This window comes from Hemicordylus capensis, chromosome 5 (genome assembly GCF_027244095.1).
Source record: "Hemicordylus capensis ecotype Gifberg chromosome 5, rHemCap1.1.pri, whole genome shotgun sequence".
Classification (NCBI taxonomy): Eukaryota; Metazoa; Chordata; class Lepidosauria; order Squamata; family Cordylidae; genus Hemicordylus; species Hemicordylus capensis.
The window spans coordinates 14,610,197-14,625,082 of record NC_069661.1 but is presented as its reverse complement, the minus strand read 5'-3'; the positions used below and the strand labels follow the sequence as shown (position 1 = coordinate 14,625,082).

Here is a 14,886-nt window from a genome sequence, read left to right as displayed (position 1 = left end):
TGGTCAATTAGCACCCCTAGGAAGTGTTGCTTCTTCTGTGCTCTCTCTGTTCTTTTCTTCTTCCTTCCACCATGTGGTAGCTAGTATAGGTTGCAGCAGGCTTCTTAAAACATGCCTTACCATGTGTTAGGTGTTAAGCAATTGTCTCTAGATCACCTCTGTGAGCAATGTTCTAATCAAACTGGGCTGCTCAAATAATCAAATAAGGGGTTGACTCAGATTCTCCCCTAGAAAAACCCTCTACTCACAGCACACCCCTTTTGTCATGTGATGCAATTTTATTCAGCTATTTAAAGGCATCTGGTGGTTCTCTCTTGCTGAATTGTTGTTAAGCTAAGCTTGGTGGGACTTTGCAGCTTTGTTCATTGGAGTGCAAGGAGATTGTAGAAATGCAGCATGTAAGTGTTGGGTACTTTGTTCTTTGTGGTACTTGGAATGGGAAGATGTTTCTGCTGTGATTATAAAGGAAGCAGGTGATACAGTATATGGTGTTTAACTGAAGTGGACCAGACACCCCTGTCAAGCAAGTGCATAACAGTAGAAGAGCTAATCTGTATCCTAGTTTACTACTATAGCATTCTTAAATGTCTTGTACTCTGTGCATTTGTGTGCAGAAAAATGGCCTGGGATGCTTTATTCAGAGGTAACATTATCTATAAAAGTTGCATAGTACATAAGACTAAACAAGAATGATCCAGTGAAGCATGAAAGTTTGAAGGAGCCCATTCTCTTTTGGGGAACTGGAGTTCCCCATCACTGCATTCAAATATTTGGTTGGTTGGTTGAATTTGTACACCACCCCAAACTCTCATCTGTGGGTGGCTAACAATAACATAAAACAAGTTAAAATATATACAAAAATGTAAAACAATTTAACAATTTAAAAATCACCCACAAATTAAAACCTTAAATTTTTAAGTACAGAGAGTTGTAACTTCTTTACGAACTAGGTGGCAGCATCAGGAGAGGTGCTCCTTCCTAAGCAGGGTGCTTTCCAGATTAAACCCTATAACTGTTGCTACAGATCTGCTAAGTGTGCTTCTGCACTTCCTGTGTTGTGACACTGTAGTCCGTGTGCTGACAGCAAGGTGTTCTTCACATATGTGATGCCTTATTTCAGATTTTATCTTTGTGTTTTATTTATTTATTGAACATATTTTTGTACTGCCTAAAACTTATGTCTCTGGACAGCTTACAACAAAGCAGAATAAATGACGATGAAAGGTTAAAACAAAATAAATGACAACAGAAAAAGCAAAAACATTACAATTTCAAATTTTAAAACAATGTTAAAACTATTTAAACAATATTTAATTAAAAGCCTGGGTGAACAGATGTGTTTTAAAGACTTTTAAAAAGTTGTCAGAGATGGGGAGGGTCTTATTTTGGCAGGAAGTGTGTTCCAAAGCTTCAGGGCAACAGCGGAGAAGGCCCATCCCCGAATAGCCCCCAGACGAGCCCGTGTATAGTGCTACAACATTGCATGTGTGTCGCACAAAAGTAGTTGTATTTTCCCATTGTAGGGGTTGAGATTCTGGGGATCATTCTCAAAATGATCCTGCCAAGCCAAAACATTTTACCCCTGTTGTAGCGTGTCATGTGGAAAGTGCCGAGGTGTAATACTACACAGTTGCTTCATCCTTTTACCAGCAAGTGTGTGGCTGGCAGTCATACTGGTGGTTTCCAACAAGTGGCTTTCTCAGGATCTCCTCCTTTTTCTCCCCACTTTAAGAAGCCTTCACTGGCAAGGCTGCTGCCTTATTTGGATGCTTGTCCAGAAGCATCTGGCACCACAAATGGGCTTCATCTCCCTTCCAGGCTTTGGCCATCACTTTGCAGAGCCCAGAGTCAGGAAGGAGACTGGGAGTAGGCATTTCTCCCTCATGCCTGCCCTGACTGCCCACATAGTAACTATGTTGTTTCATTTCTATAGCGCCTGACTGCAACTGGACTGAATATCCATCTTGAAAATGGCTTTCAGCTGAGGGGGAGCATCTTACCAGACGCCAAAGAGTAAGTTGACAAGGAGGGAGGAATGGCTCAGGGCAGAGAGACCAATGCACTTGTCTATATCAAGTTACAGCAGGTAAAAAGGTAAAGTGTGCAGTCAAGTCAATTTCGACTCCTGGTGCCCACAGAGCCCGGTGGTTTCCTTTGGTAGAATACAGGAGGGGTTTACCATTGCCTTCTCCTGTGCAGTGTGAGATGATGCCTTTTTGCCTCTTCCTATATTGCTGTAACGAGGCTGGAGTGGGCCCAGAGACAAAATTTTAAAATGGGCCCCTCGCTGATACAGACACACTCACTTCATATGTGACTTGCCTCTGGGGGGGCCCTCGAGGTGTGGGGGCCCCAGGCAACCGCCTCCCCTTGCCTAATGGTAGTTATGCCCCTGTGCCCGATATAGTACCAGTGGGGATTTGAACCAGCAACCTTCTGCTTGTTAGTCAAGCATTTCCCCTCTGAACCACTTAACGTGGGGGTGGCATATTATAATGGTTCTACTGTAAACCACCCAGAGATGTGAGTTTTGGATAGTATATAAATAAGAGATAGGTAAAAATCCTCTGCTAGCTGGGCAAGGTGGCATCTCAGGTGGTGCTGTTGCTATATTTAGCAAGATAGAGGAATTGCCTTTGTGTTATCTCAGCAGAGTACATTTTTAAATGGCTATTTGCTGTGCCTTCCTTTGTTCCTTTCCATTAAAGCTCACAATCATTTCATTTTGCTATGTAAACCACTTCGAGCATGTTTTGTTTTGTTCTTAATTCCCAGTTTGAGCCTTGCAAGGTTGTTTTTTTGAGAGCTCTGAGTCTGGAATTCCCAGTGACTTCTTTGCCCAAAGAGCAGCTGTGGGAGTTCCCAACTTGATGAAAAATTGTGCCATCAAGTCGGTTTTGGCTCCTGGCTCCCACATAGCCCTGTTGCTTTCTTTGGTAGAATACAGGAGGGGTTTACCTGTGAGAGGCCCCACATTCCTTTGACCCACATCCTGTGTCTCAGTTTGAAGCCTACTCTCTACATAAGAGGTGACGGCCCGAGAGCATAACAAACAGGCATTGGAGTTTCACGGGAGTTTAGAGGGAAGTGTGCGGGGGAGCCTGGAACAAGCCCCTGTGATCACAAGGAGCCTGGTGGAGAAGAGAAGGATAAGTACAAATCCCTTCCCCATATAATTACTGATCTCTCCCTCATATGCTTGAGAAAGGCTGTTTGGACAGTTAAATAGCTGACCATTACAGCTGAGACCTAAACTTCTAATAAACTATCTCAAAATACTGTAAACAGCCAACAAAACCAATATGAAGGTAGAAAGTCAGCAGGGCAAGGGGCACTCCCCAGTGTACTGCACAGAGTGCCACATGTATGACTGTTTGCCCCATGGGCAGAAGTCATGGGTGTGTGCTCGGTGCAAGGAGCTCCCGGCTCTCGGAACAAGTTTGTTCCCTCGAGACCAAGGTGGCGGATCTGGAGAAGCTCAGAGAGGCATGCAGAATAGACCTTCAGGGACGTGCTAGAGGCATCCCACTCCAGGGCTGATAGCTCCTCTGCTGTCAGGGAGAATGAAGGTCTCGGGGAAGGATATCGGTCTGAGGAAGAGCAAAATGCCCCTTTAGAAGGGACCCCTTCTGTGGAAGATGAGCCCATATTCTCTTGCACAGGGGATACTTCTTAAACATTTTATTGTTTACATTTTGTATCCCACTCTTCCTCCAAGGAGCCCAGAGCAGTGCACTACACACTTAGGTTTCTCCTCACAACAACCCTGTGAAGTAGGTTAGGCTGAGAGAGAAGTGACTGGCCCAGAGTCACCCAGCAAGTATGGCTGGATGGGGATTTGAACTTGGGTCTCCCTGTTCTTTGTCCAGCACTCCAACCACTATACCATGCTGGCTCCAGGAGGCAGTGACCTCCTTGTAGTGAGTGATTCGATCATTAGAGGTATAGAGATGGGTTTGTGACCCATGTGTTGACTGCATTGTGACTTGCCTGTCTGGTGCGAAGGTTGCGGACATCATGCAGCATCTAGATAGGCTCTTAGGCAGTGGTGGGGAGGAGACAGCTGTCACAGTGCACATTGGCACCAATGATGTGGGGAAATCTAGCCAGGAGGTCCTGGAAGCCAAATTTAGGCTGATAGGTGGCATATTGAAGTGTAGGACTCCCAAGGTAGCATTCTCAGAAATGGTACCTGTTCCACATGCAGGTTCAGCGAGACAGGCAGAGCTGAGGGTTCTCAATGCATGGATGAGACGTTGGTGCCGGGAGGAGGGGTTTAGATTTGTTAGGCACTGGGACACATTTTGGGGCAATCAAGGCCTGTTCAAAAAGGGACGTGCTGCACTTGAACCGAGATGGAACCAGACTGCTAGCACTTAAAATAAAAAAGGTTGCAGAGCAGCTTTTAAAATGATGCCTGGGGAATAGCCGATGGGAGCTGGGCAGTATCCGGTTAGGCAAATGCCACCCTTTAAAGTGTGAGGGTGCAAAGGATTCAGATAAAACAGAAGGGGACAGAGTAAAACCACATAAAGAGCAGACAGAAGGCTGTGCCAGCTGGTCAAAGAGTCAAAAGGAAGATAGCACACACCAGGTAAGAGATTCCGCGTATAGGTGCTTATATGCCAATGCCAGAAGCCTCCGATCCAAGATGGGTGAGCTGGAGTGCTTGGTTGCTAATGAAGAACTAGATATAGTGGGCATAATTTGCTGGTCAATGACCGAATAAACTTATAACTAACTAACTATAGTGGGCATAACAGAAACATGGTGGAACTTTGAGAACCAGTGGGACACTGTTATCCCTGGATATAAACCCTATAGAAATGATAGGGAGGGGTGCCTTGGAAGAGGGGTAGGACTGTATGTTAAAGAAGTGATAGAATCTAACAAGGTAGAAAACCTAGGAGGACTGGAGTCCTCCACAGAAACCCTGTGGATGATAGCAGGGCTGATGAGAGGGGTGGGGAGCCAGTTCAAATTACTGGGCCCGACAGTTTGAAAGGGGGCCCAGCTAGGGTTGGCAAAGATTGGGGGGGGGCCCAAAAAATATTTCACCAGGGCCCAAACCAGCTCTCAGAGGCCCTGGGCGACAATAAAGGCCTGAAAGGAAATATGCTACTGGGGACGTGCTATCGTCCTCTGGATCAAAATGCTGACAGTGACTGGGAGTTGCAGGAGGAAATCAGGGAGGCATCAAGGAGAGGCAGAGCAGTAATAATGGGTGACTTCAATTACCCACACATAGACTGGGTAAATTCACAGTCAGGTAATGACAAAGTCAAACTTCTAGATATGCTGAATGACTGTGCCCTAGAACAGTTGGTCTTGGAACCAACCAGAGAGAAGGCGACCTTGGACCCAATCCAGAGTGGCACCCAGGACCTGGTAAGTGATGTCAGTGACATTGACCCTTTAGGGAACAGTGACCATAGTGTGATCAAATTCAGCCTACATGTGGGGAGAGAATCACCAAGGAAGTCTCACAGACACTCTGAATTTCAGAAGAGGAAACCTCTCCAAAATGAGGAGTATGATGAGAAGAAAGCTGAAAGGGAAAATCAGAGTTACTTTGCTCCAGAATGCCTGGAGTTTACTCAACAATACTAGAAGCCCAGTTAGATTGTATACCCAAAAGGAGAAAAGGTACCAAGTCCAGGAGGATGCCAGCATGGCTAACAGGTAACATCAAGGAAGGCCTGTCCAAATGAAGAGAACAGAAAGGAACACAAACTCTGGCAAAGCAAGCTGACAATAAGGGAGGTGAAAAGAGAGTTTGAGGAACATTTAGCTAAAAGCATCAAGGGGAATAACAAAAACTTCTTTAAATACATCATTTGCAGGAAACCTGCCAGTAGGGGCGTAGCTATAATTGAACAAAAGGGTTCAAAGAACACAGGCCCTCAGCTCCTGAGGGCCCTCCAGGTCCACCCCTCCATATTTTCTTCATTATCTCTCTCACTCTGGGGGGCTGCCAGAGAGGAGGATGAACACGGGCCCCCTCTCCCCTGGCTATGCCCCTGCCTTCCAGGGAGGCGTTTGAACCATTAGACGATGAGGGAGTGAAGGGGATTATTAAGGAGGATATGGAGGTTGCAGAGAAGCTAAATTAGTTCTTTGTGTCTGTCTTCATGGCAGAGGATACTAAGCATATACCTGTCCCTGAACCAGGCTTTTTGGCGATGGAGGCTAAAGATCTGAGTCAGATAGAAGTGGCAAGAGATGATGTTCTAAACTGTCTGGAAAAACTGAAAATTAACAAATCACCAGGGCCGGAAGGCATCCATCCAAGAGTCCTCAAAGAACTCAAATGTGAAACTGTCAACCTCCTTGCTAAAATATATAACTTATCCCTGCAATCAGGTTCTGTACCAGAGGACTGGAAAGTAGCTAATGTAACACCAGTTTTCAAGAAGGGATCCAGGGGTGATCCGGGAAATTACAGGCCGGTTAGCTTAACGTCTGTTCCAGGCATATTGATGGAAAGCATCCTCAAGAATAAAATTGTAAAGCACATAGAACAGGCCCTGCTAGGATAGAACCAGCATGGCTTCTGCAAAGGTAAATCTTGCCTCTCAAACCTTCTGGAGTTCTTTGAGAGTGTCAACCAGCGTGTGGATCAAGGTGATCCAGTTGACATAGTATACCTGGACTTCCAAAAAAACTTTTGACAAAATTCCTCGTCAAAGACTCCTGAGGAAACTTATGGGATAAGGGGACAAGTGCATGTGTGGATTGCTAACTGGTTGAAAGACAGGAAATGGAGGGCAGGGATAAATGAAGAATTTTCACAATGGAGGGAAGTAAGAAGTGGGGTCCTCCAGGGATCTTTACTGGGTCCGGTGCTCTTTAATTTATTCATAAATGAACTAGAAGTAGGGGTAAGCAGCAAGGTGCCCAAACTTGCAGATGATACCAAACTCTTCCAGGTAGTGAAATCCAAAACTGATTGTGAGGAGCTCCAAAAGGATCTCTCCAAACTGGGGGAGTGGGCGACAAAGTGGCAAATGCGGTTCAATGTTGGCAAGTGTAAGGTGATGCATATTGGGATGAAAAACCCCAACTTTAAGTATATGCTGATGGGATCTTAGCTGTCAGTGACTGACCAGGAGACGGATCTTGGGGTTGTGGTGGACAGCTCGTTGAAAGTGTTGACTCAATGTGTGGCAGCTGTGAAAAAGGCCAATTCCATGTTAGGGATCATTAGGAACAGGACTGAAAATAAAACTGCTAATATTATCATGTCCTTATACAAAACTATGGTGCAACCACACTTGGAGTACTGCGTACAATTCTGGTCACCACATCTAAAAAAGGACATTGTAGAACTGGAAAAGGTGCAGAAGAGGGCAACCAAGATGATCAGGGGCTTAGAGGACCTTTTTTATGAGGCAAGACTATAACACCTGGGGCTTTTTAGTTTAGAAAAAAGACGACTGCGGGGAGACATGATAGAGGTCTATAAAATCATGCATGATGTGGAGAAAGTGGATAGAGAGAAATTCTTCTCCCTTTCACATAACACTAGAACCAGGGATCATCCCCTGAAATTGACTGCCAGGAAATTTAGGACCAACAAACAGAAGTACTTTTTCACACAACACAGTACATCTGGTGGTAACTCCAAACGGGGCCTTCTTTGCAGCAGCTCTGGGGCTGTGGAATGCACTCCTGGAAGAAATTCATAGTTTGCACTCATGGTCAGCATCCCCTCTAACAGGGAATCCTAGATGTTGTTGACTGCAACCCCCAGCATCTCCAGCTATGATGGCCTTTAGCTGAGAATTATGGGAGTTGTAGTCAACAACATCTGGGAATCCCTGTTAGAGGGATCACAGCTCATGGCTGGCCTTTAAGAGAGCCCTGAAAGCCTATTTGTTTGGCTTGATCTTTCAATGTTTTTAAATTGTTCTTAAATGTGTTTTAGCTGGTTCTAATCTGTTTTTAAATTTGTTGTGTTTAAATGGTTGGTTCTTGGGTTTTTTTGTTGCACAGCGGGGAAATGGCTTGATTATCAAGCCAGAAGTTACCAGTTCGAATCCCCACTGTTATGTTTTCCAGACTATGGAAAATGTCTATATTGGGCAGCAGTGATATAAGAAGATGCTGAAAGGCATCATCTCACACTGTGTGGGAGGAGGCAATGGTAAACCCTTCCTGTATTCTACCAAGGATAACAGGGCTCTGTGGTCACCAGGAGTTGAAACTGACTCGACGGCACACTTTACCTTTACGCTGCTCAGAGCCTTTGGAAGGATAGGGTGGTATAGAAATGTAATAAATAAATAATAGTTTAACAAAAGAGCAGGGAAACCTTTGGAAAGCTTATTAGAAATAACACAGTATCCCGAGGAGGTGGAGGCAGCAGCAGCAGCAATATCAATGGTCCCGACATGCTTTGATCTTTGCTTATGTTGGCTTATATGTGCATAAAGGCAGTTTATATACTAGGTCCTAACTTGTGCTAAGTTAAGCCACTTCCCCCTGAAATAAAGCTGGCAGTCTGGAAAAGCTCCAGGAACTACAACTACATAGATGCTGCTGCTGTTATAGTCCAGTTCATTTATGCACTTGTCTGTGGCCGTCCCTGCAGTTTCCTTGTGGACCTGGGCAAAGACCCTGACAACATTGGGCTTCGCTTCCATGTGCACTTTGCCAGCGATGATGCGATGATGAACACCGTTGTCTGTAACTCCAAGCAGGATGGGGTGTGGGGAGAAGAAGCGAAAACCTCACTCTTCCCATTCCAAAGAGGGAGCAGAGTTAAGGTGGGTGAATGGAGTGGCTTTTCAGCTCAGCGGTGTGGGGAGCAAATAGGTGAATCTGTTCTGGGGTGGTCCTTTCCTGAGGCGAGGTGGAGCAGTTGCCTTGGAAACCACATGTGGCAAGCTGCTGCTGCCCACCATTGCCAAGAGGAGCAGTTGTTGCTGGGGTCTACTTCATGATGATCTAAGATGGTCAGAGGAGATGGTTAGAGAGGAGAGCTAGTCTTGTGGTAGCAAGCATGACTTGTCCCCTTAGCTAAGCAGGGTCCACTCTGGTTGCATATGAATGGGAGACTAGAAGTGTGAGCACTGCAAGATATTCCCCTCAGAGGTTATTTTTCCTATCTATTGGCCTCATTCAAATATTCAGATCACACCAATATGCAATGCACTAGGCAAGAAAGCAGCTCAGCAGAGAGTTTGTCACATGCAGTTCTTAAGCCCAGTAGTTGGCTCTCAGTTCTATTTACTGCCTTGGAACCTATGCACAGCCAGGACTACCCATTCACCACAGTTTATACATCTCCACACACAGACAAAGATAGCTCTTAATCCAGGGTAGTTGGTGTTGCAAGTTCTAATGGTGGCAGGATGATTCCCAGCCAGGAAGGGAAGGGTTCGTCTCACTTCTAAAAGGTGAAGGCATCGTGGAGGGTTTCATATGTAAATGGGTTTCTCTGCATACCTACTTTTGTGCTAGCCAAACAAAGACCAAGACAAAGACTCACACTTCTCTCTCCATCCAGACAGGTAATTCGGCTAAACCTTTTCTTATTTTTAAGTAAAGTTGCTTCTAGTTATGAATGATGGTTCCCAATGGTTCCTTCTGCACCCACCCCTACTAACTGTGGGAAGAGCATTGCTGACACACAATTAATGTGAGCCTTATGCTTCATCGGAAATAGCCCGGCAGAGTTTCATGTATAGTGAACTTATTTATATGTTTTTACCTGGGCTTAAAAAAAAAAAAGAGTGGGTGTTTTTTCCCTAGTTGTATTTTATTGTAGTTTTTATTTTGCTTTAATTGTACATTGTTTACTTGGTAAGCCATGCAGAGGAGGAGTGTTATAGTGTGGCTGCATTATTAATAATTATATTATTAGTCCCGTTCACAGAGAACCCTTAGCTCCAGGCCCCTCACAAAATTACTCTGCCCAAGAGATGCCTTTTTAAAAACCTCAGCAGATGAATGTGCTTTGAAGCTGGTTTCTAGTGCAGGCCTACTCTGTCTCCAAGCAGCTGCTGTTGTGATATGGGCTGAGGTGGGCATGGCACATCACGAAGGCCAGGAGCTTCGTCAGAGCAACGGCCACACAACTGCTCTGGGAAAATGAGAGCACCCTGCCAACAGTGCTGTTTGCACACGTCAGATGCACTTTGGAACACACCCAGCATCAAACAGGCCTCTTCATTGATGCCAGTTGCTGCCAAACACAGCTTTCGTTTACAAAAAGTTTCACCTTCACTTCCCTTGCAGAGCCTCAACTTGGGGCAGACCAAGGTTCAGAATCACAAAGGACAGTACAGCACTACTTCAGAAGATGGGCAGAGGGGACAATCACCACCCCATAACAAGATCAGTCTTTCAGGAAGGGAGCTGTGCAAGAAGCCTTCTATGCCAGCTTTCCGCAGGCAAGAAGTTGGACGTGAGGACCATTGGCATTTTGTTCTTTCTGGATATCTAGACCAGGTCGGGAGTGGCCATAGATATTGCAGCACCCAAGGCAAGGCACCAGATGCTGCTTCTCCCCATGTCCCTGGTGGGGGGCACCACTTGGTATAAACCAATCACTGCATACTCTGAAAGCAGCATAATGCGGATTTCAAGGTTCCAGGCAGCACCCCCCCGCCCCGCCCTGAGGCTTCTTGCAAGCATCACAAGCCACCTGAAGCAACTGCTCCTTGCAAAACCTGCAAGTTCAGTTCCAGAGGGCTATTACTACTATGCATATTTTATAGACTGCTTTTCAGTTAGAGTTCTCAAAGCAGTTTACACAGGAAAATATAGAAAGATGGTCCCATAAGGACCATGGGAACATAGGAAGCTGCCATATACCGAGTCAGACCATTGGTCTGTCTAGCTCAGTATTGTCTACACAGACTGGCAGCGGCTTCTCCAAGGTTGCAGGCAGGGATCTCTCTCAGCCCTGTGTTGGAGATGCTGCCAGGGAGGGAACTTGGAACCTTCTGCTCTTCCCAGAGCGGCTCCATCCCCTGAGGGGAATATCTGACAGTGCTCACACATCAAGTATCACATTCATATGCAACCAGGGCAAACCCTGCTTAGATAAGGGGACAAGTTATGCTTGCTACCACAAGACCAGCTCTCCTCTAGATCTAGTTCTCTTGGTCGAGCTATTAAAACTTAATACCTGTCTTCCCCTCTGGTTGTCCTGCCAGCTCTTTGACCTCGGGGAGCACTGCCAACAACCCACATAGCCTCACCTTGCTCCTTTGCAATGCCAGGTCGGTCCAGAATAAACCTGAACTCATCCATGATTTGATTGTGAATGAAAGGGCTGACCTGGTGTGCATCACTGAGACATGGTTGGGGGAAGCTAGTGATCCAGTCTGGTCCCATCTTCTCCCTCCAGGGAATTCTGTAGAGGAGCTGGTGGGGGGATGTGGTTGGGAAGGTACAGTGGCTGTGGGCTATAAGGATAGCATCTCCCTCACCAGGGTCCCTGTCAGGGCATCTGACCATACTGAATGTGTGTACTCAAGTCTGGGGACCAGGGCTGGATTGGGACTTCTGTTGGTGTACTGCTTGCCCCGCTGCCCAACAGAATCCCTTACTGAGCTCACGGACTTGGTCGCGGAACTTGCACTGGTGTCTCCCAGACTCTTGGTGCTGGGGGACTTCAATGTTCATTTCAGGACCAACTTGTCCAGGGCAGCTCAGGAGCTCATAGCAGCCATAACAACTATGGGCCTATCCCAAGTGGTCTCTGGACTGACGCACATTGTGGTCACATGCTTGATTTGGTCTTTTACTCTGAACAGTGTGGTATTCTGTGGGTGGGGACTCCTGTGATTTCTCCATTGTCATGGACAGACCACCATCTGGTTAAGGTTAGGTTTACAACCACTTTCCACCTCCGCAGGGGTGAGGGGCCTATTAGAATGGTATGCCTGAAGAGGTTATTGGACCCAATAGGATTCCAAAAAGCCTTGGAGAGATTTACTGTTGGCTCTACCGGTGATCTTATTGATGCCCTGGTGGAGAACTGGAACATGCTCACCAGGGCAGTAGACATGATTGCTCCCAAGAGTCCCCTCCAACCTGCTTTGAAATTGGCCCCTTGGTATATGAAAAATCTACAGGGGCAGGAGCAGCAAGGTAGGTGACTGAAGTGCAAGTGGAGAAAGACTCGATTCGAATCCAATAGATTACAACATAGAGCACATTTAAAGATCTATGCTCAGGCAATACATGTGGCAAAGAAGCGGTTCTTTTCTGCCCGTATTGCATCTACAAGTTCACGTCCAGCAGAGTTGTCCAGGGTTGTGAGGGGGCTAGTACGTGCCCCCTCTTCCTTGAATCAGAATTTGGAGCCATCAGTTACCCACTGAAATGTGTTTAATGAGTTTTTTGCAGATAAAATCTCTCTGATTGGGCCAACTTAGATGGAGACTCCACAATTACTGGGATGTCTGAACTGGAGGTGTCCAGCAACTCCTCTTATGCGATTCAACTGGATCTGTTTCAGTTTGTGACTCCTGAGGATGTGGACAAGCTGCTTGGAGCGATGAGCCCTACCACTTCTTCTCTTGACCCTTGTCCAACATGGCTTGTTCTATCTAGCAGGGAGGCTGTTGTAGGAGGCCTGGTAGAAGTCATAAATGCTTCTCTGAGGGAGGGCAGGATGTCTCCTCGTCTTAAGGAGGCAATTATTAGACCACTTCTGAAGAAGCCTGCATTAGATCCCTCAGAGTTGAACAACTATAGGCCTGTCTCCAACTTCCCATGGCTGGGCAAGGTAACTGAGACGGTGGTGGCCTCTCACCTCCAGGCTGTCTTGGAGGAAACTGATTATCTAGACTAGGGATTCTCAACGTTGGGTCCCCAGATGTTAATGGACTTCAACTCCCATAATTCCCAACCAAAAGCCACTGGGGCAGGGGATTATGGGAGCTGAAGTCCAATAACATCTGGAGACCCAATGTTGAGAACCCCTGATCTAGACCAATTTCAAACTGACTTTTGGGCGGGCTATGGGGTGGAGACTGCCTTGGTCGGCCTGATGGGTGATCTCCAATTGGGAATCGACAGAGGGAGTGTGACTCAGTTGTTCCTTTTGGATCTCTCAGCGGCTTTCGATACTATCAACCATAGTATCTTTCTGGAACATCTGAGAGTGCTGGGGGTGGGAGTCACTGTCTTACAGTGGTTCTGCTCCTACCTCTCCGACAGATTCCAAATGGTATCGGTTGGAGACTGTTGCTCTTTGAAATCTGAGCTTATGTGTGGCAACCCTTGGGGCTCCATACTGTCTCCAATGCTTTTTGACATCTACTTGAAACCGCTGGAAGAGATCAGGGGATTTGGTGCAGGATGTTATCAGTATGCTGATGACACCCAGATCTACTTCTCCATGTCAAAATCATCAGATGGCGGCATAACCTCCCTAAATGCCTGCCTGGAAGCAGTAATGAGCTGGGAGAGGGAGAAAAAACTGAGACTGAATCCAGATAAGACGGAGGTACTTATTGTGTGGGGTCAGAACTCCAGAGACGATTTTGATCTACCTGTTCTAGATGGGGTCACACTTCCCCCAAAGGATCAGGGAGTCTGTTCCTCCCTGTTCAGTCTGGGAGTACTTGTGGCTCCATACCTCTCCATGGTATCTAAGGTTGAGGCGGTGGCCAGAGGGGCTTTCTATCGGCTTCAGCTGCTACGCCAGCGGAGAGACCATATTACTCTCGTACTGAAAGATCTACACTGTCTGCCCATAGGTTTCCAGGCAAAATTCAAAGTGCTGGTTATAACCTATAAAGCCCTAAACAGCTTGGGCCCTGGGTATTTAAGAGAACATCTTCTTCATTATGAGCCCCACTGCCCATTGAGGTTGTCTGGAGAGGTCCGTCTCCAGTTGCCACCAGCTCAGCTGGTGGCCACAAGCAGGTGGGCGTTCTTGGTTGCTGCCCCGAGATTGTGGTGCGCTCCCTATTGAAATACGATCCTCCCCATCTCTGGCAATTTTCAAAAAACATTTGATAACCCACCTCTTCACCCAAGCTTTTTAAGATTTTAGGTTATAATCTGTGTTTGATTTTAAATTATCTAAATTCCATTAAGTTTTTGTGTATGTTTTAACTTTGTTTTTATGTTGTTCTTAACCGCCCAGAGACAGACGTTTGGGGCGGTGTACAAATCGGATAGATAAAAATGGGTTGGGAACCAGGATCTTCCACCTCATGGGGGAAGAAATCATGAATTTATCCACCTAAGGTTCTTGGGTGCCATTGGGACATGGGGATGGGTGTCCAGCATCCTCCTGCATAATTCCGTCTTTCCTTGCAGATCATCTTCAGCTTCCATAGTTCTAATTTGATGGTGAAAGTAGAAGAAGCTCCTGAGATGGTTAGAGTAAGAGGAACTCCTGCGCGGCCTAAATTGATAGAAGGTTCTTTCCTGAAGCTGGATCCGCTAGGAGTTGTTGCAACCCACTACCCCAGCCAATGGAATTTAGAGGTATACTTCTTCAACCGCATGGGCCTAAAAGCTATCCAGTATTTCTCGGTGGAAGGAGACTTCAAAATCAAAGGCCTCAAATATATCGGATCTTCTCTGCTTGTCTGATTTCGCTATGTAGTAGTTGAATAAACTCCAAATGTTTCCTTCAAACCATCCACTGAACATATTCCTTAATTCCATTTTGCATATAATTCTGACACTTTTTTCTGTTGACAGGAGAACTGGTCTCTAATGGAGCCCTCTGCCAATGCTTTTCAGAGGTGCTTTTTCTTGTGCAATATGTCTTGTGATTGTGGAATCTCTGGGCATGACCAGTGGTCTCTCTAATTTTTTCTGTCTCTGTGAGGAATGAGTTTTTTTCTGGGCGGCAGTATCAAGGCCGTGTGCACGCACCTGCATTCAGAATGGTGGCCTTCCTGATTC

The 14,886-nt window shown here is 46.2% G+C and overlaps 1 protein-coding gene across 1 annotated transcript; it reads left to right on the top strand.

Annotated features, from left to right (window-relative positions):
• Window positions 1-229: 229 nt before the first annotated feature.
• Window positions 230-14,616, top strand: LOC128327880 (16 kDa beta-galactoside-binding lectin-like). The gene is made up of 4 exons (XM_053257174.1): window positions 230-398; window positions 1,934-2,013; window positions 8,594-8,768; window positions 14,290-14,616. The coding sequence occupies exons 1-4, from the start codon at window positions 390-392 to the stop codon at window positions 14,566-14,568; spliced, it is 543 nt and encodes a 180-aa protein (XP_053113149.1). The 5' UTR covers window positions 230-389; the 3' UTR covers window positions 14,569-14,616.
• Window positions 14,617-14,886: the final 270 nt, after the last annotated feature.